The 27,625-nt window shown below is 41.9% G+C and overlaps 1 protein-coding gene across 1 annotated transcript in view; it reads left to right on the top strand.

Annotated features, from left to right (window-relative positions):
- Positions 1 to 27,625, top strand: part of LOC146627797 (voltage-dependent calcium channel subunit alpha-2/delta-1) — an 86,122-nt gene that overhangs the window by 46,443 nt on the left and 12,054 nt on the right. The window contains exons 11-32 of the mRNA XM_085359172.1: positions 1,388 to 1,546; positions 5,672 to 5,776; positions 6,726 to 6,804; positions 7,235 to 7,284; positions 7,390 to 7,479; positions 7,608 to 7,682; positions 7,761 to 7,841; positions 8,213 to 8,287; positions 10,166 to 10,225; positions 13,129 to 13,185; positions 13,458 to 13,529; positions 14,067 to 14,128; positions 14,464 to 14,540; positions 21,598 to 21,658; positions 21,737 to 21,828; positions 22,835 to 22,916; positions 24,989 to 25,051; positions 25,646 to 25,749; positions 26,236 to 26,325; positions 26,413 to 26,480; positions 26,572 to 26,610; positions 26,697 to 26,768. Coding sequence (XP_085215298.1) covers positions 1,388 to 1,546; positions 5,672 to 5,776; positions 6,726 to 6,804; positions 7,235 to 7,284; positions 7,390 to 7,479; positions 7,608 to 7,682; positions 7,761 to 7,841; positions 8,213 to 8,287; positions 10,166 to 10,225; positions 13,129 to 13,185; positions 13,458 to 13,529; positions 14,067 to 14,128; positions 14,464 to 14,540; positions 21,598 to 21,658; positions 21,737 to 21,828; positions 22,835 to 22,916; positions 24,989 to 25,051; positions 25,646 to 25,749; positions 26,236 to 26,325; positions 26,413 to 26,480; positions 26,572 to 26,610; positions 26,697 to 26,768 — 1,713 coding nt within the window. The remainder of the gene's footprint in view (positions 1 to 1,387; positions 1,547 to 5,671; positions 5,777 to 6,725; positions 6,805 to 7,234; positions 7,285 to 7,389; positions 7,480 to 7,607; positions 7,683 to 7,760; positions 7,842 to 8,212; positions 8,288 to 10,165; positions 10,226 to 13,128; positions 13,186 to 13,457; positions 13,530 to 14,066; positions 14,129 to 14,463; positions 14,541 to 21,597; positions 21,659 to 21,736; positions 21,829 to 22,834; positions 22,917 to 24,988; positions 25,052 to 25,645; positions 25,750 to 26,235; positions 26,326 to 26,412; positions 26,481 to 26,571; positions 26,611 to 26,696; positions 26,769 to 27,625) is intronic.

The raw sequence follows: 27,625 nt of genomic DNA, 5'->3' as shown, positions 1-27,625 counted from the left end.
GAGTAGTAAACCAGAATAGAAGACAGTCCGCTGGGATTAGAGCTTGAAGATTAGTCTTCTCTCTTGTGTCGTCACTAATCCATTCCCAAGGCCTGGACCATCACACACACATATAAGAGCTGTTGTAATAGGATCACGGCAGAATAGTGGAATTTGCGGTAGACTGCGTTCACATTCATGTGCAGGGCCAAAAAGGCAGTCTTACAATGAAAGAATATGGCTTTTTCTTAGTCATTCCACAGGTCTCTGTATAGCAGTGTTTATTTTTTTTTAATAAAGTAATTAAATCAGATAAAACTATAATTCTCTGTCACGTACCCTTTATGAGATCATTATTCTCTAAAAGGCAAACACCTCACATTCGTGCTTAGCCCCCCACCACCTGCCACCAACACCACCACACACACACACACACACACACACGCGTTCTCTTCCTCTCACTTTCTGCTCCTCACCATCCCACATGCTAGACCCACCTTCTTCACTTCTGCTTTAGATAGATTATGTGATAACAGATTCCCATCTGCTCTACACAGTCAGTCATGTGAACTTCCATTGTGTGTTTTGGTGTTTTGTGTTGTGCATGTGCCATAGCCAATATTGTATTGCTTTCCGGTCCAGCAGAGATGTGTATGTCTGTTATTGTCATTCTAAAAGGAACTTCAAGGCTGCCTGGTTCCCTGGAAACGCACACAGACACACATGCACACATACTGATCAAGGCAGACATATAGTCAGGGCTCTTTTTGCCCCCCTGCTTGTCTTTGTACATCAGTGTTTCAGCCTCCCTATCGGCCATCTCGCAGAGATGCATTGATTAGTTGAGATCGATGAGGTGCAGTATTGTTTCAGAAGAGTTCTGCTACACAATAGATGTGCTGGGAATGGGACAGCTGGCTGCTCTGCTGTCCCATGCCCTTCCTGCACTATCATTAGAAGTTCTTTTTGTGTTTTTAATTTATTCTGTCTTTTTACTTATTGCCATTGGGAGTTCTTTAAAAATGCCTTTCCTCCTCACTCCTAGGCACTCCTGAAGCAAACTCAAACATACCTCATTTTTTGGGGGGTGGAGTATTTGTGCATGTGTGCACTGTGAGGTGGAAATAAGCAAGTCTCACCTTTAAAAAAAGACGGTGAGGTTGCCTAAGCTCGTTTCTATATAACAGAATCTTGTTTCCATGGGTACCAAATCGTTGAGCTCTGAGGATGTGAAGCAATTAGTGGAGCTTGATGAATGTGTCTGTTTACCACTGCCTGATAACAGCCAAGGCCAGGTGGTAGTGTCTGTGTGCGTGTGCTGCATTTGTATGATGTGTTGAATTTGCACACATGTTATAATTGTATGAATAAATTTCAGGTCATAACTCCTGTCCTGTCTGTTACCCAGTTTAACACACTGGTGAAAAACACGGCGTGCTTCGACCGTCTGGTTCAAGCCAACGTGAGGAACAAAAAGCTGCTGAAGGATGCCGTGCAGAACATCAGTGCTAAAGGAATTACAGACTACACAAAGGGCTTTGAGTTTGCTTTTAAGCAGCTCTCTGCGGTAAGAAAAACGTGTTATTTTGTCTGACTTTGGGCTGAGAGAGTGCACAAGTTGTAAAGCAAGTTTTGAATGAGTGTTGCCTCCATTTTTGTTGACAGCCTCAGATTGTTGTGTTTTACTGCCATCTGCTGGTTAAATGTGTTGCCTCAACTCAACTGCCTGGTCAGTGAAAGAAATAATGCAATGTTACATTTGATTGACGAGAACCTCAGTAATGATGGAACATTTCCAAATAATACCTCCTACTGCTATTTCCTGAACACATTTCCTTCATCTGATAGAAAAATCCATGAGGTCAGAGAAAGGTGTGAAGGAGAATTTATAGCGACTCAGGAAAAGAGAAGCAAATGCACCTGCAATTTTGCCGACTCCTTAATAATGTCCAGAAGATGAACTACAAAATGTGCGTCTTGGTGATCCAGTGTAACTCGTTTTCACCCCCTTGTTTAGAATTTCTACTAATAAAGTAAAATTCGCTCCAACCTTAAATGCACCTCAATCAATTTTATAGCTCATAATCTCGATTTGAGTCTGTATAAATCTACATTCTTCATGCATTTTTGGCAAGAAGCAGATTTTATTGCAGCAGTGGAATGTTCATAGTCCACCTGTAGGTTTAACAGCCTGCTGTTGAAAATTCAAAACCTATCAGCAGGTTGTTGCGTGAAATAGCTTTTAAAACGCTTTTAATTAACATTTTCATGATCTGTGCCACTTTGTCAGGTTTGTTGACGCTATAAATTTTGGGATGTTATTGTCTCACTTCCTGTCATAAAGGATGGTTCAGTTTATCCGGTGCCAAAGGAGCTAATAAAGGAAGCACTGAAGCACATTTCAGTGTAATTAGACATTTCAAACCTCTTATTATAGCTAACACACAGAAACGTCCAGGACAGTTCCCTCAATTATGAACTTTCCTAATTGAAATTGACTATTCAATCCCATCCCTTACTTTTTACTGAATAATATTAATGCAGGAGGTTAGAAGTAGTGCATATTTGATAGGATTCAGAGTAAGATGCTTAGAATTTCTGCCAATGAATCTAAGCAGCTGTTCATAACCTTTTCTGCTGGACAAAGCAAAAATATATGTCACTATATGAAATGCAGGTGGATCTTCATAACAAAAGGTTTTATCTATTGGGTGAAAAACGTAGGATTTGTCTACTCATTTATATATATATATATATATATATATATATATATATATATATATATATATATATATATATATATATATATATATATATATATATATATATATATATATATATAAAAAAACACCCAGCACGCCCCTGCGGGCGGTTTATCCTTCAAGCTCGGGTCCTCTACCAGAGGCCTGGGAGCTTGAGGGTCCTGCGCAGTATCTTAGCTGTTCCCAGGACTGCGCTCTTCTGGACAGAGATCTCCGATGTTGTTCCTGGGATCTGCTGGAGCCACTCGCCTAGCTTGGGAGTCACCGCACCTAGTGCTCCGATTACCACGGGGACCACCGTTACCTTCACCCTCCACATCCTCTCGAGCTCTTCTCTGAGCCCTTGGTATTTCTCCAGCTTCTCGTGTTCCTTCTTCCTGATATTGCTGTCATTCGGAACCGCTACATCGATCACTACGGCCATCTTCTTCTGTTTGTCTACCACCACTATGTCCGGTTGGTTAGCCACCACCATTTTGTCCGTCTGTATCTGGAAGTCCCACAGGATCTTAGATCGGTCATTCTCCACCACCCTTGGGGGCATCTCCCATTTTGACCTCGGGACTTCCAGGTTATACTCGGCACAGATGTTCCTGTACACTATGCCGGCCACTTGGTTATGGCGTTCCATGTATGCCTTGCCTGCTAGCATCTTGCACCCTGCTGTTATGTGCTGGATTGTCTCTGGGGCATCTTTACACAGCCTGCACCTGGGGTCTTGCCTGGTGTGATAGACCCCAGCCTCTATGGATCTTGTGCTCAGAGCTTGTTCTTGTGCTGCCATGATTAGTGCCTCTGTGCTGTCTTTCAGTCCAGCTTTGTCCAGCCACTGGTAGGATTTCTGGATATCAGCCACCTCCTCTATCTGCCGGTGGTACATACCGTGCAGGGGCCTGTCCTTCCATGATGGTTCCTCGTCTCCCTCCTCTTTCTTGGGTTTCTGCTGCCTGAGGTATTCACTGAGCACTCGGTCAGTTGGGGCCATCTTCCTAATGTATTCTTGGATGTTCGTTGTCTCATCCTGGACTGTGGTGCTGACACTCACCAGTCCCCGGCCCCCTTCCTTCCGCTTAGCGTACAGCCTCAGGGTGCTGGACTTGGGGTGAAACCCTCCATGCATGGTAAGGAGCTTTCTTGTCTTTATGTCAGTGGCTTCTATCTCCTCCTTTGGCCAGCCTATTACCCCAGCAGGGTACCTGATCACGGGCAGGGCGTACGTGTTGATGGCCCGGATCTTGTTCTTACCATTCAGCTGACTCCTCAGGACTTGCCTGACCCTCTGCAGGTACTTGGTGGTTGCAGCTTTTCTAGCGGCCTCTTCATGGTTCCCATTCGCCTGTGGGATCCCCAAGTACTTGTAACTGTCCTCTATGTCTGCAATGTTGCCTTCTGGTAGTTCAATCCCCTCAGTTCTGACTACCTTCCCTCTCTTTGTTACCATCCGACTACACTTCTCCAGTCCGAACGACATTCCAATGTCATTGCTGTATAGCCTGGTAGTGTGGATCAGTGAATCGATGTCTCGTTCACTCTTGGCATACAGCTTGATGTCATCCATGTACAGGAGGTGGCTGACAACTGCTCCGTTCTGTAGTCGGTATCCGTAGCCAGTCTTGTTAATGATCTCACTGAGGGGGTTCAGGCCTATGCAGAACAGCAGTGGGGACAGAGCATCTCCTTGGTAGATCCCGCACTTGATGGTGACTTGTGCTATGGGCTTGGAGTTGGCCTCTAGTGTTGTACGCCACATCCCCATTGAGTTCCTGATGAAGGCTCTTAGGGTCCCATTGATCTTGTACAATTCTAGGCATTCCAGTATCCAGCTGTGGGGCATTGAGTCATAGGCCTTCTTGTAATCAATCCAGGCAGTGCACAGGTTGGTCAGTCTGGTCTTGCAGTCTCGGCTGATTGTTCTGTCTACCAGTAGCTGGTGTTTTGCGCCTCTGGTATTCTTGCCAATTCCTTTCTGTGTCCCGCTCATGTATTGACCCATGTGCCTGTTCATCTTAGCCGATATGATGCCTGACAGGAGCTTCCATGTAGTACTGAGGCAGGTTATTGGTCGGTAGTTGGAGGGGACCGGTCCCTTCTTGGGGTCCTTGGGGATCAGGACCGTCCGGCCTTCAGTTAGCCATTCCGGGTGTCTCTCGTTAACTAGCAGCTGGTTCATTTGTGCTGCCAGACGCTCGTGGAGTGCAGTCAGCTTCTTCAGCCAGTAGGCGTGAACCATGTCGGGCCCTGGTGCTGTCCAACTCTTCATACTGGAGACCCTTTCTTGGATATCTGCCACTGTGATGGTTACTGGACCCTGTTCAGGGAGGTCGCTGTGGTCAGCCCTCAGATCCTCTAGCCACTGAGCATTGCCGTTATGGGTTGCATCCTTCTCCCATATGCTCTTCCAGTATTGCTCCGTCTCCAGCAATACTGGAGACGGAGCAATACTGCTCCGTCTCCAGTGACACATATATATATATATATATATATATATATATATATATATATATATATATATATATATATATATATATATATATATATATGTGTCATCTTCATAGATAGAGGCTGCATTGTGGTGGAATGGTTCACACTGTTGCCTCGCAAAAGAAGAAGATCCTGGGCTTAAATCTGCTGTCTGAGACTCCTACAGTACCCAGGCTTCCTAACAGTATAAAAAAATGCAGGCTTTCTCTGGGATAGAAGAAAACTGCCTTTAACAATTTTTTTTAAGTTGTGTGGAGTATTGATTATCCAAAATGGGTGTTTTTGATGAAAATGCTAGATAAAATCTTATCTAAGCAACAATGCAAAGCAAAGGCTTTAGTGAATGCCTGAATATTTTTATCCAAAAGAGTAATTGATCCATGTGCCCACAGCATATGTGGCTAAAAACATGACAAATAATTAATCTCCATGCTTATTTTCTTTGATAGACTAATGTGAGCAGAGCAAACTGCAACAAGATTATCATGCTGTTCACTGATGGAGGAGAGGAAAGAGCCCAGGCCATATTGGAGAAATATAATGCTGACAAAAAGGTATACAAAAGACACACATACACACACGTTTCTATCATTATAGAGGACAGTTAACTTGCATAAATTCCTTACTTTCTCAAACTAATTCTGCCATACTTTGAAATTTAAGGATTAACATGTTGGGGACTCGCTTTATGTTCAGCAGTGGAAGTGGGAGCAAATCGATTTACATCACACATTATGAATAATACAAAAACACACCAACAAACTTGTGTGGTGCTACCTCTTGGAACTCCCTTTGGGTTGTGTTTTCTGTGTGCACATTCTCTTTATGGAAAATTTCTTCACAAGGCAGATGAGGGTGTGAAACTAAGGCTTCAAAAATAGTTTCCAAAATAGCTGTGATGCTGTGCAAAATATGAACAAAAGCAGAACTGAATGCCTCTGCAAAGGAACCAGGCTAAAGTATGAAATTTCCATTTCCTGCTTTATGCTTCCTAAAAAATGTAAACTCCTAGATTAACATGCGAAAGCCAGATCATTGCATTTCTGATAATAAAACTTGAAACTCAATGTTTTTTGAGCCCAAACTCATTTAAGATGGAAAACTTTCCTGTGGTCTGACAAATTATTTATCTTATTCTCTCCTGGTCCCCACATTTTCCAAAATTCTTTGAGTTTCATCATTTCACATGTTGTTTTTGTACTATTTTCAAATAAATACAGGTTCTAAATGGTCTGTAACTCATTTCATTTATTCATACAAGGATTTACACAAGGTTGCATCACATTTCAACATGTCAAAACAGGAAAAAGATTACATATGATGCTCAAAGTCACATGATCAAAGACAGATTTCACCTTTATTTTGTGTTCAGCTTCAAATGTGTTAAATTGATTAATAATTACAAGTATTTACATTAACTTTTTGTAAAACAATTTTTCTTTGTTGGTTTTTCAACATTGTAAGAGGTAACATGGAGAGATTTTTTTTAACCTTATGCTTCAGGTTAGGATCTTCACCTTCTCAGTAGGACAACACAACTATGACAAAGGACCCATTCAGTGGATGGCCTGCTCGAACAAAGGTACAACACTGATCCCAGCATGCATCTGTGCTTAATCTGTTCTTAGTATTAGATAACATTATGTTCTACTGAAGAATTATTTCTATGATTAACTTGGAATATTTAAGGACACCATAAAACATGCTAGAAATGCTCAAAGGGCATGAGCACAGGACATCCTTGGCCAGATGACGGAAATCTTAACAGGAATGGCTGTCTTAAATGAGCCTTGTGAGACTAATCAGAAAACAATCTCATCAGTGATGCACAAGCAAGAAATCTGGATGGCAGTTATTTCATCTATTTATTTGTGTCTTGTAACTCAGCTGACACAATCAAATGTTATGATGCAGTAAATTAAACTGCAGATTTACACCCTGCATCATTTACTCCTACATGGTGTTTTATTCATACCTACACACTATCTATTGTTTCCTAATCATCTATCCAGGTTATTTCTATGAGATTCCATCCATCGGAGCCATCAGAATAAACACACAGGTGATTTTTTTATTGTGTTTAACATTAATTAATGTTAAACAATGAACAAATATGTTTTATTTGAAAGAATCTGCAGTATTAAATGATGTTATGTGTCCAATTTAGGAATATCTAGATGTCCTGGGAAGACCTATGGTTCTAGCAGACAAGCAGGCCAAACAAGTCCAGTGGACTAACGTATACCTTGATGCTCTGGTATGTATTTTGCAATTTATGTTACAAATTCTTTTTGTTTTTTTTAATGAAAAAATCACCCATTTTGCTCCCAGTCTCATTTGCTCAAGAATATTGCTAAATAGGGCTTTTGCTTTATTCTCGATCAGGAGCTTGGTCTCGTCATCACTGGAACGCTACCTGTCTTCAACAGAACCAAGACCATAGATAAAAGAAACGAGGAGGTATAATAAATGAATGCATGAACACATCACGTGAGGGCTCGTATCTGTCCTTATCTTTTCTCTCATACTTCCCATTAGCACCAGAATCAGTTGATTCTTGGCGTAATGGCAATTGACGTGTCTCTTGATGACATCAAGAAGCTCACACCACGCTTCACAGTGAGTGTACCACCCATACCCGTGTGTGATCACATGCATGGAGACAAATGCGTTTGTTGTAAAGGAGCAACTTTACACGACTTGCTCAGTTGTAAAGCACTTGCTCGGATGTTTCCCTCTGGAGCAATTAGTGAGTGATGTGATTCATTAGATGGCTTGTTCTTTTCAAGTCTGTTTAAAAAAGGTCACGCACTGATAAGACTGCTTTTGCTATCAGTTACTGGTCCTTTTTCCATTGTGTACTCATGTTTTTGGACCAGTGGAGCTGCTCTTTTGTACAGTGCCTTGACATGTCAAAAATCTAACATAATCATGGGATTTTATGGACTCACATATTATATTCCCTTTCCTCTGTACCTCTTTTGCATCAGATTGGTCCAAATGGTTACTACTTTGCCATAGATCCCAATGGATATGTGCTGCTGCACCCCAATCTCCAGCCAAAGGTATGGCGTCTGATCTTGTACATAACTTTGTGTGGCTGAGTAGGTCCATATCTGAAAGCATTAAATTATATCTATTTATCATGGTTTCACAGTAACTGTTTGCACTCAGTAAATATTATTCTGGTTAGCATATGGTGCGGTCTTCTTTCAAACTTTCCCATGTTCACCACGTCACCTCATCAGTCTTCATAAAGAGAATCTATCCCTCTGTTAGAGTATGACTTGCTATCATCAGTCCTCAGATATTGGCTAGAAGGTCACTCTCCCCTTATGGGATTAAATAGATATATAGACTTGGCAAAGAATATTTTTTAAGAGTAGCAATTACTGCATTCAGTCTCAATAAAAAATAATTTAATGTTTTAGTTTTAAAAAATTAGATAATACATATTTAAAGCTGAAATATGGAGGAAACGCTTCCATATAAAGCAACCAGAATGCCACCGAGCATACTAACTTTCAAGCTGCTTTTTTTGACCTGTCAAAAGCTCCGATTCATCTTACAATTCCTCAAAGAAAAGCACTAGTGCTTCTTGCCACAGGCATGTATTAAGATGTGGCCCATTATGAGTTAGCAATAACCTCACAGATGGTCTCTGCCTACTTTTCAGCAAATCTCTGTGCATTTCACTACTTTCAGCCAGAGGCAAATACACACTCAGAGCCTCCATTAGGGCTTTATTCTGCCCAGAACTTTAGAAAAGCAACTCTTAAATCCTTTAAGACACACTTGCGCTATCAATCCACTGTCCACACTCAGCTCCATTAAGGCAAGGCAAGGCAAGTTTATTTGTATAGCACAATTCAACAACAAGGTGATTCAAAGTGCTTTACAGAGACATTAGAAACAAAAAACAAATAAAAAGCACGATTTAAAATGGATTAAAACAAGCAAACTAACTAACTAACTAATTAACAAACAAATAAAACAGTATATAAAATCAAAACAGATAAAATCAGAACAGTAGATAAAATCAGTAGTTAAATGTAAGTTTTGAAATTTAAGCTTAAAAGTGTGGATTTGGTGCTTTATTCAAATGCAGCTGAGAATAGGTGAGTCTTCAACCTGGATTTAAATAAACTGAGTGTTTCAGCTGATCTGAGGCTTTCTGGGAGTTTGTTCCAGATATAAGGAGCATAAAAGCTGAATGCAGCTTCTCCGTGTCCGGTTCTGACTCTGGGAACTGATAAAAGACCGGATCCAGATGACCTGAGGGATCTGGAAGGTTCATACTGGGTCAGGAGGTCACTGATGTATTTTGGTCCTAAATCATTCAGAGCTTTATAGACCAGCATCAGAACTTTAAAGTCTATCCTCTGACGGACAGGCAGCCAGTGTAAAGACCTCAGAGCTGGACTGATGTGGTCCACTTTTTTGGTCTTAGTGAGGACTCGAGCAGCAGAGTTCTGAATGAGCTGTAGTTGTCTGACTGATTTTTTAGGTAGACCTGTAAAGATGCTGTTACAGTAGTCAAGCCTACTAAAGATGAATGCATGGACTAGTTTTTCCAGGTCCTGTTGAGACATCAGATCTTTTATCCTTGAAATATTCTTGAGGTGATAGTAAGCTGATTTTGTTATTATTAAGACAAACATGTATGGAGCCACTTATTTTAAATAGTAAACATCAGAAAAATAAGGCAGCCCTGGGCTCAAAAAGGTTATACCACCTCAGCACTGAGTATTTTTATGAATCTTGATGTATTTCTGTCATTGTGTTTATTGCAAAGCTATATAGTGTTTGTTTGATCTGTTTTGCAAACTTGTGTATGTTTCTTTTTTCTTTTTAGTCTCAACAAACAAAAATAATTCCTCCATCTCAAAAAACTTCAGAGAAATCAAAGTGTATCTCTGTATCTTTTTTCATAAATTTCCTAGAAAAGAATCCGTAACAGGAAGCTCAGACTCAATAATAAGTATGCTGTCACTTTTCATGAGGTGAGATAAAGTAGATGCACTGTAGTTTGCAGAAGTAGTCATGTAGTGTTTTCTGTAGATGAAGAGATTTCAGTGATGAAGAAGCAATAACCACAGGTAAATATCACCTTTTGCAGAGGGTATTACTGCTCCTTTTAGTAGTTTGCAATTCTGTCTGAATCACCTATGCGGAAGCCATTCTACTTTATTCTGTTGCTTGTGATTATTGCTCTGCTGCTATATATATTGTTTGTTTTTGCCATTATGCACCATCCATCAGTGTGGGTTTATTCTGTCCCAAGGCTGGTTCTGACAAAAGTGAAAAATAGTTAGTCGTTTAAAACATATACTATTTTTAGTTAAACTGAAAGATGGCAGCATTACATTAATAAAAATATACAGTGAAGTTAATCCAAAAAATTAGACATATGATTTTTTTAACCTTTGTAGAGAGTGTATTTGCTGCATTTGCTATTCTCCAACATTTCCATGGCTGCTTGTACTTTCCTTGTATACGTGAGGTGAACAACTACACAGAAGCAGACACTGTTTTATCATTTTACTTGTTTTCTGCTTTTTTGTATCAGTAATGTGACAATATGAGTTTAGATTTCTTCAAATCTGTATAAAAAGGCATGGAAGCCTAAAGCAGTCTTACTGTAATAACACACATACTGTGCTCAACCATACATAAGCATCAAAGTTATTCTCTGAATGACCTCATGTTCACGTGGCATTCAAGCAAGCTATTTTCCCATCAGCCCACCACACACTTTTTAAATACAGTATGTAAGGCTTATTGTCTGAATGGGAGATTGTATGAATACTGATGGGGCCCTCTCTTTCTTTTTCTCTCTCTGTCTTTCACACTGCCTCAGCTCTCTCTGTATTTGATTATGTTTGTGCATATTTCATATTCATCACGCAGACCTACCCTGCTGCTAGAGTGTTTTCATTCTGATCTCACACCCCATCTCTGCTCACTACATTGTTGACATACAGCGCTCCCCTACTTTGTTAACCTTTCTTTTCTAACTCCTTACGTCTCATTTGATTTTTTTCTTTGCCGTTCACACCATCCACCGTTCCCATTTCCCTTCTCTTCATTTTCTTTCCTGTCTAACTCGTGTTTGATGTTTCATTCTGTATCACCCAGTGTTGTACCTCTTGATCTTTTATTCTTTCTTTTCTCGTTTTCATGCTGAGATGCTTCGTCGTCGTCATCTTCCTTTCTTGCTTCAATTTATTTCACTTACATGTAAGAACCTTGACTGATGCCCTTTAGTGTAAATGATTATTCTAGTTAGTTGCTTTTCTTGTCCATGTGCATTTCCCACAGTAAATCATACTTCATTTTAAAACTTAAAAAAAATCACAGTTATTCTTCTGTATCCAACATAGCCGACTTTACAGTCAAATTCTATGTGTTTTGAGCTGCAGTATGGCTTGCACAATGTATACCACCGTGCAAGAATCTATATAGAAAACATCACTTCAACACTGCTATGCTCTCACCACCCAACCCTTTATTTTGAGTGAAGAACTATGAAGGACACGCTGGTATCAGATTCCATGTACTGCTGTTTTATAGAGAAGCACAAGATTACTGCTACTATTTTATACCACCATAAAGCCACTCAGACGTATAGGGTTTTTAAGAGAGGACATTCATAGAGTTCAGTGTCACTTTGTATCAAATCTGATTTAGCTGTGTCTGATGTCAGATATGCTGTCAAACTGCTACCATATGTTAGCCTTTATTTTTTATTCCCAAGATTTAACTAGATTCATGTGTTGAGGAAAATTAATGAACTGACCCAAAAAGAACATCTCAAATAACTGATGTCTCGTTCGTATTAGTAACACCTAAATGCATATCTGCTGCCTACCTACCCAGTACTGTAGTACACCATCTGTTATACCATCTTCTTTTTCCACTTAAGGGTTTACTCCTTAACAGTTTTTTCATAAATCGTAGATCTTTAACCATGCTCTAAAAATGTTCCCAAAACTACTAAAAAGCACACTTTTGTTAATAATGTTATTAAAGTAAAACATCCGAGGGTTGTTGTGTCATTGTTTAAGTATCTAAACACAAACACAATAATGCATATTTGCACATGTTTACATTTTTTGTTAGGGTTTTTTGTGCCGTTTATATGAACAAAACCTTTTAAAATTATGGAATAATGTGTTGTATAGCCTTTCTGACCACATCAACCCAGTCCCTTTAGACACATAAGTAGTTGTGGGAGCCAAATTCAAAAGACCAGAAGTGCTCACAACTATAAAATTAGCTTTTAAGAAAAGGAAACAAAGGGAAGTGACACAATATAAACCTATTCAGCTAAACTGCACATAAGAAAATTAACAGAAAATAATGAAGTGAAGCAGACTGTCTATGAAACTGTGCAGAATTGTTTTAGTTTGATACGTGTCACTCTTTGGGAAATTGCAGAAAGCTGTGTATAAGACAAGACAGATTTCCCTTTTTTTTAAAGTCAGCATTAATAAAATATAATTCTTTTTGGTGACTTTACTATTCTTAGTGATACACTTTGAAAAGGTTGATGTAAATGTAGATGAAACTGTCTTACTTGTCCATCCAAGTTACAAAATGCAGAGGAATCTGTGGTAGACTGATGATGAATAACAACTGCAAAATGGTCCCCTGGAACATTTTTCTATATTAGCTCAGTAGACTTTAGATTAATTGATATGTCTGAGTGAATTTTATATTACAAAACTCATAATATATTATTTCGAGCTCAGCTAATCAAAAGTCTATAGTTAAATCAAAATTCTCTTTTGTTTTGATTACACTGATCCTGTCAGTGTGATCGATTAAGCTGTCCTTAGTTAATCTAAAACTGTGCCTCTCTCTGAGTGAAATATTATTCTTTCCACAGAATCCTAAATTTCAGGAGCCTGTTACTCTGGACTTTCTGGATGCTGAGTTGGAGAACGACATCAAAATAGAGGTGTAGTATATAGAAGCATGTCAATCCCCACCAAACAAACACTTACACAAGTCAAAGTTTGCTACACAAACATACAGATAAGTATGCTGTCATGTCATGTCCTGTCACAGGTTACTATTCCTAGTATCTGCAAGTGATTTTCCAGGTTGTCTGACTAACTTGTTTATATGAAGCCATGAGACAAACTGTTAAAATGATCTATTATTATCAGTCAATCAGATTTTTTTTTAAAAAAAAGTCTAACTGTGGTGTTTGTTTGTCTCGATGTGTAGATCAGGAGGATGATGATTGATGGTGAAACAGGAGAGCGCACCATTAACACTCTGGTCAAAACTCAGGATGAGGTAAGGCAATATGCTGAAGGGGATTAACATATTACAGTGCAGTAACTGGTGGAAGTTTTTAAAATCGGCAAACCCAGCCACAAGCTACATTATATCTTCAATGCAAAATTATATTAACTTTATGAATGAGGCACTGAGAAATGCTACAGGTACTGTAACTGAAAATGATTGAGCCATATTGACATATTAAGTCAGCCATCGGAATAAATATGTATTTCAAGCTTTCTTAAATGTTTACATTTATTACATTTAAAGAGTTACAACTTATGTAGAAACATTTTTATCTCCTGCTACAAGAAAACAGTTTTTGTTCTTGCTTGCTATAACGAAGGTCCTTTTACGTGAGGATATTTTGGACTATTTTTGCACCACAAGTGAGGCGCTAATGATGTGACAGAGCTCCTGGTTTGGGATGAAAATAGTTTCTTTGTAACAAATTTATTTATTTTTCCACAACTAAAAGGGAGCTTGATACATAACTTTACCATTTACAGAACAATTCTGAATTCTCTTTTTTGTATGCACCATCTGTTGCAGAGGTATATAGATAGTGGAATCAGGACCTACACGTGGGCACCAGTCAATGGAACAGACTACAGGTGACACATATTACAAAAAATGTTGTATTATATATATATTTTTAAGGATGCTCGAGCAGTTTAATGTAAGCTCAAACCCAGTTAGCACTGAGACATCAAATATTGGAAGATGCTGCTGTACCTAAGCCAACAGGGGTCACTCTCTTGTTTCTAACACCAGCCTCTGTTGAATGAGAAATACATTGAAGAGATCACACGTGTAGTCCACCATAAATGTATTCCGGAAAAACAACTCGTTGGAAAGCATCCTTTATTTTATTTTTTATATATTTAATGTATAATTTCGTACTTACTGTACAATTTTATTCAGATGTCTGTGGTCATATTTTCTGCAGCCTGGCTCTTGTGTTGCCTAAATACAGTGAACACTTCATTCAAGCTAAACTGGGGGATGATATTAAACAAGCCATGTGTAAGTATGACATATACAGCGACGATAGCCAGCATGCAAACAAATCATTACCCCCATGCATACTGTCTTTGGGTTTTTCTCTTGAGTGTCCCCACTTGCTTTGTACTGCTTGTTCATAGCTGGAACCATAGCGACTCCTTTGTATTTACTCCTCAAAACTGCCAAATCCCTACAGAGTTTCTCTTTTCTAGTGCAACCCACTGGTCAGTCACCCTTCGCTCCCACACAAACTCTTCCACATGCTTTCCCTCTCACATACCCAGCCCAACCACTGGTTCTTTTGATCTTATCTCTTTTTTTTACTCTTCCATCCTTCTTTACTCCCTTCATTTGGGCTTCTCTCATCTCCTCATTATCATCTCCATTACCAAACTGGTTGTTTTTCTTTTCCTTTTTTTTTTTTGGACATTACACTTTTAAAAATATTTCTTTGGCCAATTATGTCTTCCTTTCTGTCGTTAAGTCCAACTTTTCTTTCCTAAATTGTTAACAGGGTGATGACCTACCTTAAGCAGACGTACCTTACCCTGGATTGTTTTCCCTGACTCTCAACCTATTTCTCTGTCTCTCTATCTTATCTATAAACCTGTCCTCACCTCACACTCTTCATTCTTCTTGACACCCCTCTCCCACCACCCCCATGTTCGTTTTTTTCTTTAGCCGATTTATTTATTTTTTCACTCTGCGCTCCAAAAGCTCTCTGTATAATGCAAACTGGCTGCTTCTTTTAACACCTCAGAACATAGCGAATGTAATAGTTGCTTATAAATCATGAAACCACAGCTCAGGCACACGCTAACATGCACACATTCTGTGTGCCACTCTTTGTACAATTGCTTGCATTTTGATTCTGATGCAGCTTTTTCTGTCTCTTCTCCTGCTTCTGAACCGGGATTTTACAGCTTCTTCTTGGGGCAAGTACTCACTGTTCTGTGTCCTCTGTTTCCTTCTTGCTGTGTGATGCTCTTCCATTGCATAAACCTTTTTGTCCTTTATTGTTTGCATTATTGCATTGAGATGTTTATTATCTTATCAAAGCACAGAGGGCCATTTTAGTCAAAGGTTAAAAGTGGCTGAAAAAAGCACTGGATTTGGCATATCTGGCTTTAGTTAATTTTTTGCTAACTTTGATGTAAACACCACAAAGCATAAGCAATGGTGTAGCTATTCCAACAGATGAGATCTTGACTGACTCTTTCAGCCTTTGTATCGCTCCCTCGGTTACCGTAATGACTTTGTCACTGTGCCATAAATGCTGTCAGAACGTTTACAGGCCTGTTAAAGAAAGTAGCATGCTGTGCCTCAGTGCCACAGTCTGCACTGATAGGAAGATTGGACTCTAAAGTTCTCCATACAGCCATATTGAGTTTCCATTTGGGGCCAGACCACCAGAACACCACCTTAATCCAGTTTATCGAGAATTTCTAATATCCTACAGAACAAGTGAGTGCAGAAACCACCTTGGTTTCTGCACTCACTTGTTCTCTAGGATATTAGAAATTGTCCTTATAGCAATGGGTAAGGTGGATGAATATATGTGGGACTTTTTCTTTATCTATATAGTGGAACTTTATATTTGTTGATGTGACCCAATACTGTGGTAGAGGAAGTGATGAGAGAAAAGTAAAGACATAAAGACACCCTTCCTAGTCTATAGAGACTGTCACGGTTCTGGGTCCGTTGGACCCAGTATTTTGAGTTTCTTATGTTTTGGTTTATTTTGCATTATGGATTAGTTATTTTCTGGTGATACTGTTTTGATTACAATTATATTCTGATTCTTTAGTTATCTGATGATGTTGATGATGATTATTTCTGGTTTAGGTTTTGTTATCTTGCCCTTATGTTTGGTTTTGGTTGCCTGTGCTTAGTCTTCTCTGCCCGTATGTCCCTCTGTTTGTCCATGACGTCATTATGCCTGTTTACGAGTCTGTCTCTGTCTGGCGTGTGCTTCCTGTCTTATTTTGTAGGTCTGTGTCCTTTGTCAGTGCGTTCAGCTTTGTGCTCTCCCTGTCTCGTCAGTGTAATCTACGTCAGCCGTGTCTCCCAGCTGTTTCCTCTTTGCTCCGTTCACCTCTTGTATTTAGTGTCTGTGTCTTCCCCTACTCGGTGTCGCATCGTTAACGTCTGTTCACCCTCATGCCGTGTGTGGATCTCCCTGTGTCTCTCTGTGAATTCTTAGTTTGTAGTTTTCCCAGTTTAGTTTTGTATTTCCTATGTTCTGCCTCTTCAGCAATAAAGCTGCCTTTTGAGTTTATTCCCTCGTGCCTGTGAGTCCTGCATTTTGGGTCCTACTCCTGCCTGCCACACAGCCGACCATGACAGAACGATGCGACCATTTCCTGGACCCAGCGGATTCATCCCGGGAACATGACCTCTCCCGCATCCACCGCCTGATCGAGCGGGTCTCCCACGCTAAGGACGCTAAGACTATGGCAGTTGGGATTAACGCTATAGAAGCGATCCTGGAGGGGAGTCCTCATTTGCGCACACTAAGGGGATTTAGGGGCTTCATAGACCAGCTGCATGAAGCCCAGGAGGTGCTACAGGCTCGGGAGCTTGCAGCTTTTGTCCGCGCCCAGTATTCTTCGCCGAAGCCGTCGCATCGGCAGCAGCCGCAACACAAGGAGCTCTCCGCGGAGTCGGCCGCCGTACAGCAGCAATTGCAACAGAGGAAAGGCGTTTCCGCACCGCGGCCACAGAGCTCCACTTCTTGCCGCTCAGGGCTTAGTTCACCTGCCTCCTGCTTGGCGGCGATGTGGTCGCAGGACGAGGACGAGGACGTCTTTTCTCCATCGTCACCAGTTTCTCCTGTCGCCTCAGCCCCTGCCGCCAGGAGGAAGCGGCGCCACCGCCGTCATTCCTCACTACAACCGGAGCCCAATCACTCGTCAGAACAGCAGGCAATGGTGAGTGATATTGACTGTACCCCTATTGCTTCACCTGCAAATAGTAATGGGAACTGTTTTCTTCTCACGGCTAAGAGTAGTGAGGTGAAGGCGGTTTGTTCCATGGACGTTCACCCCGGCCCAGTAGAAAGAAAAGACTCCCTGACTCATTATGTTGATGCCTTTTCCGCTGAAGAACCAGAATGTATGGGCAAAACTCTGATTGTGCACCCTCTGTTGGAGCCTGCTAAGAACTTTTCTGTCGATACAGAGTTAACCCCGGACAGTTTGAATTCGGTTCTGACATGTACTGCTGAATCTGTGAATGGCGCTGTGGGTTCGCAACCCAAGAATGGGGAGGGGGACTTAACGGGCTGTTTCTGCCCTGTTCTCTTAGAGCAGAGAAGCCTAAGCAGAACTGTTTCTTCTGAACTCCTTCAGCTAGTTAAACCGAGCCCTAGAGGCTCAGGGGAGCCTATACCACCCCCTGCATCACGCTCACTACAAACACCTCCTCAACCGTTAGCCCGTTCAGCAGCCCAGCTAGCTGTTCAGCTGCCCTCAGCTCAGTCAGCTGCCCAGTTAGCCACTCCGTTACCCGCAGCTCAATCATCTGCTCCTTCACTAGTTTCATTCTCCCCACAAGGGTCACTTCAGTCTTTCTCAACCCAGTCTCCTGCTGAGCAGCCATCTTTTCTCACTCGTATTAAGCAGGAAAACATGCTCAACAGGACTGTTTTCGTTCCTCGAAAGCTGGCCCGATTAGAGACATTTACTACCTCCAGGGCCTCCCCAGAGTCCGAGTTTCAACCCGCAGTTGACTCTGGACCCCTGGGGGCTAAGGAGTCAGCCGATGACTGCACCCAATTGTTGCCTCCTGAGCCTAACCTATGTGTTGCTCAGCCCCAGTCGGCATCAACGCTGCCGGAGGCCCGTGTGCCTGCTGGTCCTGTTCTGTCCCTGCCGGAGGCCCGTGTGCCTGCTGGTCCTGTTCTGTCCCTGCCAGAGGCCCGTGTGCCTGCTGGTCCTGTTCTGTCCCTGCCAGAGGCCCGTGTGCCTGCTGGTTCTGTTGTGTTCCTGCCAGAGGTCTCCGCACCTGCTGGTTCCGTTCTGTGTGTGCCAGGGGCTCCAGTGCCCACTGGTTCTGAGACTGTTTTTGCTGGGGGGCCCGAGGAGCCCGTCCAGCCTCCTTCCTCGTCAGCTGGGGGGCCCGAGGAGCCCGTCCAGCCTCCTTCCTCGTCAGCTGGGGGGCCCGAGGAGCCCGTCCAGCCACCAGCTGCTCCACCTGCAGCCTCTGTGTCTCCACCCACGCCAGCTGCAGCCTCTGTGTCTCCACCCACGCCAGCTGCAGCCTCTGTGTCTCCACCCACGCCAGCTGCAGCCTCTGTGTCATCCTCCACGCCGTTGCCTGGTCCGGATTCAGCATCCTCAGCGTCGCCTGGTCCAGCGCATGCTTCGACTTCATCCGCCTCGCCTGGTCCAGCCTCCGCATCACCTGCAGTGGCCTCCTCTTCAGCTTCCTCATCAGCTGCTTTGCCTGGTCCGGCATCCTCATCTGCATCGCCCGGTCCGGCATCCTCATCTGCATCGCCCGGTCCGGCATCTGCATCGCCCGGTCCGGCATCTGCATCGCCCGGTCCGGCATCTGCATCGCCCGGTCCGGCATCTGCATCGTCCGGCATCTGCATCGCCCGGTCCGGCATCTGCATCGCCCGGTCCGGCTCCTGCTTCGGCGTCCTCTTCGCCTGGCCCGGCTCCTGCTTCGGCGTCCTCTTCGCCTGGCCCGGCTCCTGCTTCGGCGTCCTCTTCGCCTGGCCCGGCTCCAGCCTCGGCGTCCTCTTCGCCTGGCCCGGCTCCAGCCTCCTCGCCCTCTTCGCCTGGCCCGGCTCCAGCCTCCTCACCAGCCGCTGCCTCGCCTGGCCCGGCTTCAGCCTCCTCACCTGCCTCAGCCTCGCCTGGTCCAACTTCTGCATCGTCTGGTCCGGCCTCCGCTTCGCCTGGGGCTGCAGGGGCCACGAAGCCTTCAGGTCCCCTACTACCGCCTCCACATCGTCGGTCATCTGCCAGGCCGCTTGTTGGGCATCTCCGCCACCGTAGGCGCCCTCCTGAACACCCTCCTGGACGCCGCCACTGCCTTCCGCGTGGCCGGCCCCCGGATCTGCTCTGTCGCCGCCACTACCTTCCGCGTGGCCGGCCCCCGGATCTGCTCTGTCGCCGCCACTGCCTTCCGCGTGGCCGGCCCCCGGAACTGTTCGCCCGTCGCCGCCGTTGCCGTGTGCACGGTCGGCCTCCAGAACTGTACGCCCGTCGCCGCCGTTTCCGCGTGCACGGTCGGCCCCCTGAACTTTTTGTGGACTCTTGGTGAGCTCTGGTTTCGTTTTGTTTTTGATATGCTCTCCTGCGTTTTTTGGACTCTGGTGCTCCTTGTTTTTTTGTTTGGGCTCCGTCCCTCCATCCTGGACCCCCTCCGCCCGCCCTGGCCTGGTGCTTTGTTGTGCCTTTTTTTTGTTTGGGGCTGTCGGGAGTCAGCCCTTAGAGGGGGGGTACTGTCACGGTTCTGGGTCCGTTGGACCCAGTATTTTGAGTTTCTTATGTTTTGGTTTATTTTGCATTATGGATTAGTTATTTTCTGGTGATACTGTTTTGATTACAATTATATTCTGATTCTTTAGTTATCTGATGATGTTGATGATGATTATTTCTGGTTTAGGTTTTGTTATCTTGCCCTTATGTTTGGTTTTGGTTGCCTGTGCTTAGTCTTCTCTGCCCGTATGTCCCTCTGTTTGTCCATGACGTCATTATGCCTGTTTACGAGTCTGTCTCTGTCTGGCGTGTGCTTCCTGTCTTATTTTGTAGGTCTGTGTCCTTTGTCAGTGCGTTCAGCTTTGTGCTCTCCCTGTCTCGTCAGTGTAATCTACGTCAGCCGTGTCTCCCAGCTGTTTCCTCTTTGCTCCGTTCACCTCTTGTATTTAGTGTCTGTGTCTTCCCCTACTCGGTGTCGCATCGTTAACGTCTGTTCACCCTCATGCCGTGTGTGGATCTCCCTGTGTCTCTCTGTGAATTCTTAGTTTGTAGTTTTCCCAGTTTAGTTTTGTATTTCCTATGTTCTGCCTCTTCAGCAATAAAGCTGCCTTTTGAGTTTATTCCCTCGTGCCTGTGAGTCCTGCATTTTGGGTCCTACTCCTGCCTGCCACACAGCCGACCATGACAGAGACACAGCAACAATGAATCTGCTTGTTATGTTTTATATGTGAAGGACATTGTTTCATCCTGCACCAGATTTCTATGACCCCAAAGAAACTCGGCGCTCAGTAATTGTTTTTGCAGACTGCACCGCACAAGTCAATATATTTTAAAGGCAATGTCCAAAAAACTCTTCATTTTAAGAGACTACAGAATGATGGCTATTGATGCCTGCCGTGTCATTTATACGATAAGAATTACCAGACTGTTTTTTTTTTTAATAAAATCCAGACTTGCAGCAAGTAACACCCTGGAAGAAAAATTTTCTCATATTGTTTTATATTTACATCTTGTTTCCTTGCATTCCCACAGTCTACCCCACCTTTCATTGTTTTATGTTCTGTTCTTTTCTACAAAGTGCAATCAATCTCTGTTATTTATATATTCAAGGTTTGTCTATTAGTCCTAATATCCTTTCAGTGCAGCATAGTATTTCATTACCTACTGTAGGGAATATACACATCTCAACATATTTTCCCAGGTATGACATCATTCGTCAGATGACAAACTCACTTTTATCACCCTTTGTCTTTCCTGCTTTCCCCTCTCTCCTACTCTTTTTCTCTGGGGTCACAACAGGGCAAGAAGGCAAGTATTTCTCAGTCAGTTATTCTCTCATAGCTTCCCATTCTAACTCCATTCACACTCTCTACTTTAATCCATCACCTCATATCTGTCTAATTCTCTTGTGACTATGTATGGCTATGGATTTTGGAGCTTGTCATGGAATTTGGACTCCTGTGTGTGTGTATCAACCAAAATAAATTCTGTTTGTCTGCTTATCATGTCATCTCACAGTGAATACTTTCACATATAGCCATCACACAGCTGGCTCCTATTCTACTTATCTGTAAAAATATATTTTTGGATAATATAATATTTGATACTATGAGCCTAAACAAGGTTGTTTTTTTGTTTTTCAAAAGCAATGGAGACCTTGCAGCAGGAGAGATTTGAAGAATTTGGTTATACCTACATTGCTCCAAGGTGAGTGGTCCTCACATTTACTATACATCCTCTATATACTATACAGGAGATTCCAACTGACCAATGCTGTTTCTTCAGGGAGTACTGCAAAGAGCTGAAGTTGTCACTCAACAACACCCAATTTCTCCTCGACTTCAACCAGTACATTGATAGAAACACTCCAGATGCATGTGAGTCATGCATCTTTTTCAGTGTTATTTCACTGTGCACATTTGTACTTGTTTCCTGCACTGTTGGTACTCATATTGCATATACACCCAGAACAGCAGACGGTATGTTGCATTTCTATGTGTGTGTATGTATTTGTACATTGCATATTTTACAGTTTATCATGGTCTAAAAGATTTTCCACTTGCAAATCTTGATCTCAAGGTCAGAGCATGACTGTGATCATTACTATATCCTAAGCAGGATGATAACAGAATTATCGACTGAGTTTCCTACAAGTCTGATGCTGTCATGCTGCACAATGACTCATAGTGTTTGTCATCACCTAATGGATCTCACCCAGAGTATGGCTTACCACCATCATCCAGCTAATGGATCAGTGTACCATGATCCATTTTAACCCAAGGTCAAGTCATGTACTTTGGCATCAATTCTCTTTTTGCTGTTGTTTATGCAGTACGTTGAGTCATTGTGAAATGTTATGGACATGATTTAAAACAACACTCGGGAGATGTTGTGTTGAAACTCTATAGAGAAACGTGCTTGAATGATTTCATTTTGAAAAGCACGTTTTTGAGATTTAAACTTAGCATCTTGGCATCATCTCCCTCCTAAATATACAACAGTCAATCCTTCACAAAGTACACCTGCTTTCTGAATTGCAATAGCCACACAAGCCTCCCTGCTGGATGGTTTTCGGACAGCTGTCATTTTCCCTTGATTTATTTAGAGAAGAACATTGGCTGAATACACCTGCAATTTTTTTCAGACTCTGACTTTCACCTGCATGACAACTTGTTTTATTCTAACTTTTAGCAAATTAGAAGATCTGATTGGTTTCAGCTCACTGGTGCACATTCCAAAAGCATAAGTTATTAATGTTACCTGCCCAGATTTGTAAACAAGAGACTGCTTTTTGCATTACTATAATTCACCTGTCACGCACTGTTGTTGTGCTATGTTTCACTGCCTGGAATATGTAAAAAATACCTTGTCTTTAATCTATAGGTAATGTGTCCCTTGTGAGTCGACTGATCCTGGATGCAGGTTTGACAGCTGAACTGGTTAAACTTTGGAGCGAGCAGACCGTGTGAGTGCCAAAACTTTTAGGTCTTGTGTATTGAAAGCAATGCAAATAAACAAATGTGAAAATCTGCACTTCAATAAAATAGTGATAGGGAATTTAAATAAATTTTCAATATTATGTGGTGATACTCAGGCAAAAGATGATGATTAGAATACAAAATTTCAAATTTGGATTCATTACTCCATAAGACCTGTTGCAACAAATGTTCAATCCAGTTCTTGTATTATTTTCTCCCTTCTTCCCATCTTGATTTGCTTCATTCCATTGAGACCTTATCTGACGAGGCTTCGGCAAACACTAGATGTAGCAGGTGTTTGCTGGAATTGTTTCCTGTTTCCTAATTACAAGTCTTTTTTTGTCCTCAAAACATTTTTTTTTTAATGAAACACTGCATATAGTGCTGGGATAAGCCATATTTTCAGCTAATAACACTTTGAAAATATTTTTGGTGCAAAACTATTATTTCATCTATGTCAAGCCATTTTTCATATTCAGCTAAAAAGGTTAAGGCAAATTATGTATTGTTTTAAATAGGCTGCTAATGATGTGCCTGAAGATACAATTTAAAATAGGTTATTTGCTAAGTTGTCTGTATAGAGATGAAACAGGTTAATCCCTTGAGTTCGGTCTGTTTTTTATGCTTGAATGAGACATATGTCAATGTAAAGGGATTTAAAAAACAAACCAAAAACACCCCTGCCGTTCATTTTAAAATGCTCAGCTACAAGGACTAGAGCAGCGGTCTCCAACTCCAAGCCTCAAGGGCTGGTGTCCTGCAGGTTTTAGATATCACCCTGGGTCAACACACCTGAATCAAATGATTAGTTCATTACCAGGCCTCGAGAACTTCAAGACATGTCGAGGAGGTAATTTAGCCATTTAAATCAGCTGTGTTGGATCCTGCAGACATTAGCTGTAGCACACCGGCCCTTGAGGTCTGGAGTCGGACACCCTGGACTAGAGGGTTAGGGTTCAGAGTTGAAAATGAGCGAAAAAGCAGCTAATGTCTAAAGAAAAACTTTGAAAGACTTTTAGAAAACCTGGGAAAGTACTGCCTAACACCATCCATTCATCCATCCACCCATCCAAATTAAGTATGAGTCACAAAACCCACCCTGGAGCCAGGCCCACGGAGACATTGCTGGCAAAAGTCTGGTGATGAATGAGCTACATCATTCCACCACCCATAGGAGGCGCTGTAGAAGTCTGGTGCAGTATGAATCAGATGGTGATTGAAGCCAGAGGCCTTGGCAGTCCGATCCCCTGAAACTGCTTTGGTTACATAGAATGCCATGGCTCTGGTGCAAAAGGAAGCTTAAGATAGTGCTAGTGATGAGGCCTAGTGATACTGGCTAAATTTAATTGGACTTTGGCCAAACGTCTGATTGAATCCAGCCAGGGGTATACTTGTACACCCTGAGTTGGGGTGCTGGAAGGTGCCCCATCTGGAGACTCCATTGTCTTGCGAAATGACAGTGTGACCTGAAGGAATGTGATTGTGATGTCTTAAAAGAATTACAAAGTCTTGTGGCTCGTTGGAAGGAAAATTTAAAGAAATGAGGGGTGACTCAAGACATTTGCACAGTACTATATACATTACAGAGTACTGTGCAGTGGAAAACTTTGTTCTATTTGTACACCACTGCTCTGAACTACCCTAGCTGATGATTACTTCATGCACAGTTTATTGGCTGAGCCAACGTTTCACTTCTTTCTTGTCCGCCATGGATGATTTGATCACAATTTATGAGTGAAATATGATGAAAGCAAAGTATAAAATGCATATCACACCCAACCACATTGTGCTTTGCCAAGACGCTGTTTTGAGGGGAAAATAAAATAATTACGTCAGTGTGTTTGCTTTTATGGTATGCCCCCTTGTCTGAAATAATCCCAGCACACATTTACACACACTGAAGGGTATCTGTTTAACATTATGACATATAGAGACAATCGAATGGGTATAAAACAGTTTGTGTCTGTAGTCTGATCTCAGTTCACAAAAGCTCTTTTTCTGTAATTGTGAGTGTGATTGACTTTGATGTTTGATTTTCTGTTGCTTTCCATGTTCTCAGGGATGGGATAGCGGCCAGGTTTGTAGCTACAGATGGAGGAATCACAAGAGTCTATCCAAGAAGGTACTCTTAGTTTTTTCTTTGTATTTACATTGCTATCATTAGCATTGGGAAATATCACTGAATTCTTTCCCCAAATACCTTGTGGTGAAAATGTGTAAAATGAAAATTGATACAGACTGTAATACTCTTAGGTTGAATGGTTTTGGCTGCTTTACTCACTTGCTTCACTGGGCTATTTTACAGAACATGGAGGATTAAACTCTTTCAGCTGAACTCCCAGGGCTTGCCAGACCAGTATAGGACAGGGGTTAAGACTACAAAAACCACAGCCAAATACAGCAGTTTTTCCTCAATTTCTCCTCAATTGCCTGAACAACATTTAGGGGCTCCACTTTTCAAATATACAGCAACATTGCAACTAAAACTGAATGCACATAGTCTTTGTTCTCACAATCAAAAACACAATATACAGTTCGTTATTGCTTTTATTATAAGGACGTCACACCCTACAAAGGGTGTGAGCCTATTTTTATGAGTTACAACTGGCTATAGATTAAAATATGAGTTGTTTAGAAAGATCAAACACATTTACTTGGTGTTTTATGGCTGTAACAGACCCCATATAATATTACACACCTTTATTAATGTTTTCAGTGCTGGGGAAGAGTGGACTGAGAATCCTGAGACATATGAGTCAAGTTTCTACAAGCGGACCCTGGACAATGAAATTTATATTTTCACAGCTCCATCTTTCAACGGCAAGTTTTCTGAAAGGTTTGGATTTGCATGCACATTTCCGTGTGTGAGGATCTTCAGTGTGGTCTGGCACTGAGCCTTTTCTGTTCTCTGCCTTTGGACGCCATCCCAACCCTACTGGCAGAGATCAGGCTCTCAGCCCTCTGATATCACTCTCTTTATCCTTCTTCTTTTCCCGCTGTGTCTTAAAGTGCTCATCCCCACCTTCCCTCCCTTCTGTCCTGTATACTTCCTGTCATCTCCGCTGATCACTCTAACAGACATCAGTGCAGTGATGAAGCCATGCTTAAAGCTCCAGTACACGTGACTAGATTAACACGTGCTGGCTTTACAGGGTCAGCTCTTGTAAATTTCGGCAGATAAAAATGTATGGAATTTTGCACTGGGAGTGGAAATTGCTCTCTGCCGCATACTTCTAAACATGATTTCAATTAAATTGCAATGATAAAAGATCATCTAACCTTCTTTCATCTTTTTCCAAATTGCAGCAGAGAGTGGGGAGTCTGTGTCTGAGTCAGGTATTCTGGTGAGCAAAGCAGTGGATCTTGTCATTAATGAAGTCACGCTCAAACCAGCAGGTCAGTCTTGCTAATACCACGCTGATTGCTTCTTGTGATGAAACACAAATAAAAAGACCTCTGCCTGTTTTGTGGTTTGTTCTGTAGTGGTGGGAGTGAAACTCAATGTCTCATTCTGGATGAACAGTTTCATGAATGCCACACTGAAACTGAATGTAAGCTGTTCATTTTATTGTTTGAAATATCTAAGAAATGTATATTTTACTGAACTTTTTTTTTTGCCTCACTCAATTTATTTCCTTTTAGTGCAAAGATGAGATTTGCGGCTGTCTAAGGAATGACAAGGTATAACAATATAAAAAAAACTACCAGTTTATTTAAATACTTTTTTTGAACGCTTTTTCAGTTGTTTAACACTTTTTATCCTCCAGCATGTGGACTGTGTGATACTGGATGATGGAGGATTTCTTCTCATGTCCAACAAGGATGAGTACATTACCCTGGTGAGTTATCATCAGCAATCTTTACATTATTGCAAACATGTAAGCTTCACTAATTTGGAACATTCCTTTTTCTCTCTACAAATTGTGATCATAAAAATGTGTGGCCACATGTTCAGAAGGGGCGACTTTTCCAGCAGTCATGTTTCTTGTCTTTTCTATTCATTTTTTACTTGTCTACAAACTCAGTTCCTCTTACCTTTGACAGAGAAATTCATCAATCATATATACGGGTCAAATAAAGGACTTATGACTCATTTACAAGAATGGCCTGTTTGCTTTTAGCTCTACTTTTCTATTACAGCAGTGCACCCATGTGTCTGGTAAAGTAGAGCACTAGCCTCTGGACGAAGATCAAAGGGAAGGCTCCGATGGGTCTTAGTCAATCATGGAAGCTGTACTGAACTGTTTCCCCTGTGTATGTGAGAAGTCCGCTCAACTGTGTTAACTCCACTCTTTTAGGCTGCCTTCAGCCCCAGCCTGTCAGTTGTAGGATATACTGTGAGCTCAAAAACATCTCATGTCAGTCAAGATAGGACATCGGCTGTCTTTGATCCATTCTACCATCACAAAATCTGACACATACAGTTTACTCTCTTTGAGTATTCTTTTCCACATTGTGAAACAATTGATGTCTTCAGAGACGATGCCAAGCCTTTTGTGCTATTGAAAAAAAGTAAATGTATGCAGTGACAGTAGTTCTATGATCCAGAAAAAGGATCCCTTTATTAGGCTTAACAGTACACCTCTTCACTTAGAATCTTTTCCAATCTATAATAGAAGAAGTGGAATTCTTAAGACTAAAAATCTTGTTCTGGGCCATGGATTCAGATATATAGCATTGCCTAAGATGTGTTTCA

Source organism: Diplotaxodon limnothrissa, linkage group LG7 (assembly GCF_057381915.1).
Source record: "Diplotaxodon limnothrissa isolate DT_005_m linkage group LG7, D_limnothrissa_male_GT1.1, whole genome shotgun sequence".
Lineage (NCBI taxonomy): Eukaryota > Metazoa > Chordata > Actinopteri > Cichliformes > Cichlidae > Diplotaxodon > Diplotaxodon limnothrissa.
This window is presented reverse-complemented; position numbering and strand designations above follow the sequence as displayed.